We start from the raw sequence: 6,168 nt of genomic DNA, 5'->3' as shown, positions 1-6,168 counted from the left end.
AGTGGTTGTTGTGTACAAGCTCCGCCCTCTCCCCCATTTCTGGGAGGCTGAGGTGGTACAGGGTAGTGGGTGGTGGTTCTCTGTCCCCACCCACCCCACCCCGCTGTCATTCTTGACGGGCAATTGGCTAGTGTGTATATAACTGCTCTCAGCCGGGGGTAGAAAGCATCTCATGACTGATCAGAGCATAGTGACCTCTCCCTCAGTGACTCATTTTGGCCACAGAAAAACAAGCTATGTCTGCAGGGTTTGGAGCAGAAGTCAGATACAGGATGGGGATGCTGATAGAGTGTGGGGATGCTGATGCATGAGATGCTGGATTTTGCTGGAGTGCAGAAATTACCAGACTCCAGCAGACTCAGTTACTAGGCTCCAGCAGACTTCAGTGCTATAATTACAGTGTGTCGGAGCTGCCTCACGGCTCATGTACAGGTGCCCAATATGTGGAGAGACCCCGAGACAGTGAACTAGCCCATTCAACAGAGTCCAAAGTGCTTAAAGGGATATTTAGTCTAGACCGGACAAATCAGAGTAACAGTCAGATTCCTTGTGAGGTCTACAGGTGGGGGGTCAGTCTGTTGGTTTACTCCAGCACTCCAGATGAACCCCTGAACACCCTGACCCAGCCACACACTGGCCTGATCCCACACACTTGAATGTCCAACTCTGCATATCTGTATCTAGTTGTGCACTGTCATGATCTGGCATGCAGGATTATGTTGTCTGACCCACAGGTCTGGAAATTTGGTACCAGCTGAGCAGAAATTAATGCTGCCACTGCTCCACCACAGCCAAATTTCCAGTCTTTGGTGAGCCCTGCAGGCCAGATGACACTGCTCCAAGGGCTGGATCTGGTCTGTGGGCAGGGATTGAACATCCTGGACCTAATAGGGCTTCACATCTTCTATTTCCATTATACTATGGAAACACTACCCTCCTGAGGCTCCAAAAGATCCATCCTTGGTTCTGTTCTTTGAGGGTATGAGGAGCTTGACATGTTAACGACTATGAGGAAGAAGCAAAAACTGTTTGAACATTCAGTCTGTGTGCCTTCCTAGCCCTAATGTGAATGGAGGGCTAATGAATAGTCCTCTGGGTTTCATACTGGAAAATAGAAGTTATAATCAATTCATCCCAAAGTAGAGTCAGAAAAATGCAACTTGACAAACTTTGGGATGTGTCTGTTGTTGATTATGATTTCTATTTTTCAGTATGAAAATCAGAGAGCTATTTTGTTACCATTTCTACCAGTTGTACTTGGAGTTCTGGCTTAATAACCAAATACAGAGCTAGTTGACTTTATTAAGAAACTCACTTTGCATTCATAATTTGCAAGTGGCAGTTGGTAACGGAACATAGAATCATCTTGATCTCTTCAACATCAATTACAATTTTTAAACAAATAGTAAATATTCTACTTTATGGTGCTAGTTTTCAGTTAAATTACTATAGCTCAAGTAAACATAAAACATGGCAACAATTTTAATATTTTCTAACATGCATAAAAAGAAACAAACAGCATACAAAAAGTCTTAAGCAATTAATAAAGTAAGAACTAAGAACACTCCAAGCAATGTAGTTCTAGAGATAAACAGATAATGTAGTTTTCAAATAAAGTGTGGATGCCTTCCTGGAAGACAGACTTTGGCTAAAACACATTATTGTGCTTACTACTAGGGTAGCTGGGTGAAAGTTTGTGATACATAAAGGTCAAGACTTGATTTCTTCTTGGTTTCTTCTAGCCTCTAAATCTGTGAATCTATGAAATGCTGAAACACATTTGTGAATAGAGAGGAAAAGGGATAGAGACATGGAGATGGAGACAATATTAGAAGAAAGAGACTTCTTACTTGTGCACAGCATTTTATGTGGTTAAAGTCATAAAAGGGGTCACTCTCTAATGTCAGGGGCCTGGTTCATGAGCTGTCTATCCACCTGAAAATTGTCTAATGCTCTGTAGGATCCTCAAGGCTTTCTGCTTCATTCTTCGGTTACACAGGATCAAGGTTATGGCCTGTACGGATGTGAGTGTGGCAAGCAAAGTGATGCAAATTAAAAACCCAGTGCTGGGATATGAAAAAATATCATAGACGAGTATACTCCAAAGCAGGTTGTAGGAAATAAAAAGGATAAGGAGAGATGTCAGGGTCCGGGTGGCATGTTTGTGGGCATCCAGATTAGGTTGGCCAAAGGCCATGGTCCTCTCCATGTTCCTGATGTGCTTGCAGAGGGTCTTGATGAGCTTCAGGACTAAAAATGATGTTACTATAAGAGGCCAAATACATTCCAGCAAAAGGAGGATGATGCGGAAGGCAGTGGAGTAATGAAACAAAAGCAATGGTTTGGTATAATTGGTGCTGAAATTAGCTGTCATGTCAAGGGAAACTTTCTTAGATGCATCCCAAACTGCAGCCAGACTCAATCCAAAGCTTGTTGCAATGATCCATGGGAGAAGCCAGGGTAAGTTCTTGATAAATGCCATCTTCATCCTCAGGTAAAGAGGATAAGTACTGTCAGTTATCTTCACATAATAGCAAGTACATAGATATCCAGTAAAGCAGGAAGCACAGATACTGCCAAAAAATACGAAAAAGAAAAAAGTTTGCGAGCTGAAACCTGAGTAGAGTAGGTCTGTCCAGAAAAAAAAGCAGAAGTCAGCAGCTGTGGCTGTGCACTGCACAAAAAGATTAGACAGTCCCAAATATACCAGAATTTGATCATTTGAAGACAACTTAATGTCTTTAGTCCAGTCAATCACGTTCACAGTCACTATAAATATATTAGTGATAATGCCTACAAAGAACTGAACACCATATAAAATAATAAAAATAATGGCAGAGAGTGATGACATATTTGTCTTTTACAGGTCACTGACTCTCCTTCACAATTCTTCAGCTTTCTGAGCTTTCTGGGGAAAACAGAAGTTGACACAGTGGAAGGGTGGAGAGCAGAGCAGATTCTGTCATCCAGTTCAAAGCTGGAAATGATGACTGATGGGTCTGTATTTTCATCAGAAGCATATTCTTCCTGAATGGATGCAAATGCCCAGGTTATCCAGTTACTATTTTCATATTTTACCCATGCAATGAATTCACAAGATCTGGATAAGAAATAATATCCCAGATACTCAACATACTACAATACATGCCAACTTTAGGGCCAAGCCCTATTTCACCTTTATGTGCCTAAGTGGTACTAACATAGTAAATAAGTGCAGTTTTTAGCTTTTTCATGGAGTGTAGATTGCATTTCCACATGCCCAGATAGCTACACTTGTTTTTTGTTTCACACCTGAGAAGGTTCATAAGTTTGTGTTGGCTCCAGGACAAAATAACATTACTCAGCCATGCACATAATTCTATGCAAGCCCACGGAACTTCACGCAGAGCAAAACCATGACCAGTGATTATTTGACATCTCATGAGGAAGACCCTCCCAAATTCTCGACTAGCGGTAGGGCAGTTGCAGAGGGAGTGGGATACCTAGGTTCTAGGATCCCATCTTCCAGAGGGAGTTTGAACCTGAATCCCTGTTTCCTAGCAAAGTGCTCTAATGACTAGAAAGAAGCCAAGCATTAAGTACAGTGCATTCCTCTTAAAAGATTCCTCCCTGAGCAGCCAAGAAAGAAAAATATGTAGTGCTAGAATAGGGATGGGCAAAATATGACCTGAGGGTCAGATCTGGCTTGCCAGGACATTCTGTCTGACCTATGAAGACATTCTGTCTGACCTCCAAAAATAATTATTACCTGCCTGTGGCTGCATCTCTGAAAGCTGGCAGGAGGCCCAGGCTTTCAGAGGTTGCATGCCATTGGACCAGGTGGGCTCTATGCTTCCACCTACATGGGGCTTCTGGCACTTGAGCTGGGAGCCCCATGTGGAGGCATGGAACACGATGGAGCATGACTGGACAGCTGGTGAGTGGGGAGGGCAGCTCCTGCCTGCAGTGCCAGGAGCCCCACATGGAGGCACAGAGCCAGGCCAAACCTGCCCAGCAGTACATGCTTCTGGCTACAGTGCTAGGAACCCCACATGCTGGTATGGAGCCAGCCCAGCTTGTTATACAAGTGGCATAAATACCAGCTTTAGGTTAGATAAATAACATGGACATAGACTTTTCCCTATTGCCTTAATCTTGTGCATTATCTCGATGCTTTTTTATGTGTATTTTCTTAAGTTTTGCACTGCCTTAAGAAACTCCATTTTGTATTGCTCAGTAGCTTGACATAAGTGCTTCTCAACTTTCTCTCCTTTATATGCTGCATGAGTGAGAGCATTTGCGGAAAAGGAAGACACCAGTTGGCGACTGGCTGAAGAATGCAAACAAATAAAAGACCAAAACAAGATGAATCCACCCCAGAACAGTGAGAGAACAACATCAATCAACCTTCAAGGAGGAACACAGTGATAACACAGCAAAAGCCCAGAAGACTGACTGAACTGACAAGACTAAAAAAGGTAGGGTGAGACATGTCAATTTTGTGTCTTGTTCTGCATAATATTCTAGAGCATTGGTTTGCCTGATGAGACAGACTGACAGAAGTCCAACTCCCACTCTTCATCAATTTAGCTGGCCACTAAGTTGACTCGAGCACCAATGAGATTGGTAAAGTATACAAGTGCAGAGCAGAAATCGGGATATGAGTGTGTGCGTATGTGTGTGTGTGTGTGTGTGTGTGTGTACTAAGCACTTAATAAATACAGCATCTTGCCTTGCCCCCTCTTACAAGGTCTTGCTCTTTATTTTGAGCCTCATGGTGTCTGACACCATCCGTTGGTCCCATGACATCTAAGTGGAATACATCACAGGCCATCGCCAGTACACTGACCCCACCAGACGAACCAGCGCCCTTCCATCCTGCAAGAGGTTGGGGAAATGCCAAGGGTCTGACCCCTCCTGTGCAAACAGCATGTCTGGTTTGAATTAAAATGCCACCATTCTACTCTTGTTTCAGATCTTTGCACAAATTCTGGGAATTAACAAAACTACATTGCATTACTATTTCTACTATAAAAATCTAACTATTCATATCTAGAACAAGCAAAGCAAAACAAAAAACCCCCACAAAAACCAAAAGAAAACAAACAAAGATTGAGAAGGCTGGATCGACCATTTGTTTTTATTGTCTATAAAAACAAATGGTCGATTCAGTCTTCTCAATCTTTGGCATGGATGAACTTTTTTAAGTCCTGGAGGGCATGCTCCATATGATACACCATTTCGTGTAGCCATTCTGCAGATATTCCATAGCCTATTAAGAAATTATGCTTTACATTTCATTGTCTAGCATAATTATCATCACAACCACTTAAAGCAATAGCATTACACAAACACAACCAAATGGGCAAGACAATTAAGCTTGATTCTTCTCTGTACCAAACAAACTTCTTGATGCTTCAGCAGTGATCTATATCCTGAAAAACACCAAGACAAAAGGGACAGGCTCAATCCCTTTTAGGTTAGTTCATGTCATGGAATCACTTTTAACACTATAGCCTGGCATTTGCCATCGAGGCTTCCATCCTTTTATCTGGATACACACTAGGCTAGAGCTTCACTTGAGATTTCCCCTCCTAGCTCCTTGCAGAGGCTGCTTTTTCAACAGTCTTTTCTTGTCAGAGTGACAAGTGCTCCAAGGTGTACCCTGCCAAACATCTTCCCTCCTTGGCCTCCACCAAGGGTTTTTCTGTCAGGGTATGCTCCCCCTAACCTTCTCCCATCAAAGGGTGACCCACAAGGCAGTGAGAGCTATAGTTTTTCAGGCACCCTATTCTCACCTTTCCCTGAGGTAACACCATGTGGCATTTTGTAGAGACTACCCTGCCACAAGTAGCTCCACTGCATTAACCAGTCCCAGGAGGGTATAGTTTCCAAGGTCTTAACCAGGACCAATCTTCAGGCTCTCCTGATCTGGTCATCTTTAACAGTCATGGGCACAATGTCTCACTTCTGGGCTCCCTGGCCCCTCCTTGGGCTGGTTGAAATCTCAGACTCCCAGCTCCGGCAGTCTTAGTAGTGGTCTCCTTCAAACTTTTGACCCATCTAAGGCCCCGCCTCTGGACTACCAAATCCCTTGGTCTTTCAGGGCTCCTCTGGAACCCTTTGGGGCATGTGCTTCTGCACCCCTTTCATCTCCAGCTGTGTCCCCTGGACTTTGACCCCTCTCTG

General features: G+C 43.4%; 1 protein-coding gene across 1 annotated transcript; it reads right to left on the bottom strand.

The window, feature by feature from the left end:
* Window positions 1–1,480: 1,480 nt before the first annotated feature.
* On the bottom strand, window positions 1,481–3,022 carry LOC132250265 (taste receptor type 2 member 1-like). The gene has a single exon (XM_059726796.1). The coding sequence runs from the start codon at window positions 2,849–2,851 to the stop codon at window positions 1,928–1,930; it is 924 nt and encodes a 307-aa protein (XP_059582779.1). The 5' UTR covers window positions 2,852–3,022; the 3' UTR covers window positions 1,481–1,927.
* Between the last annotated feature and the right edge of the window lie 3,146 nt (window positions 3,023–6,168).

The sequence above is a fragment of the Alligator mississippiensis genome, chromosome 4 (genome assembly GCF_030867095.1).
Source record: "Alligator mississippiensis isolate rAllMis1 chromosome 4, rAllMis1, whole genome shotgun sequence".
In the NCBI taxonomy this organism is placed as follows: domain Eukaryota; kingdom Metazoa; phylum Chordata; order Crocodylia; family Alligatoridae; genus Alligator; species Alligator mississippiensis.
The sequence above is the reverse complement of the archived record's forward strand: the minus strand, read 5'-3'. Positions and strand labels throughout refer to the sequence as shown.

Excerpts from the sequence above, each read along its gene's own strand:
- LOC132250265 (XM_059726796.1), bottom strand. The coding sequence starts at position 2,851 with ATGTCATCACTCTCTGCCATTATTTTTATTATTTTATATGGTGTTCAG.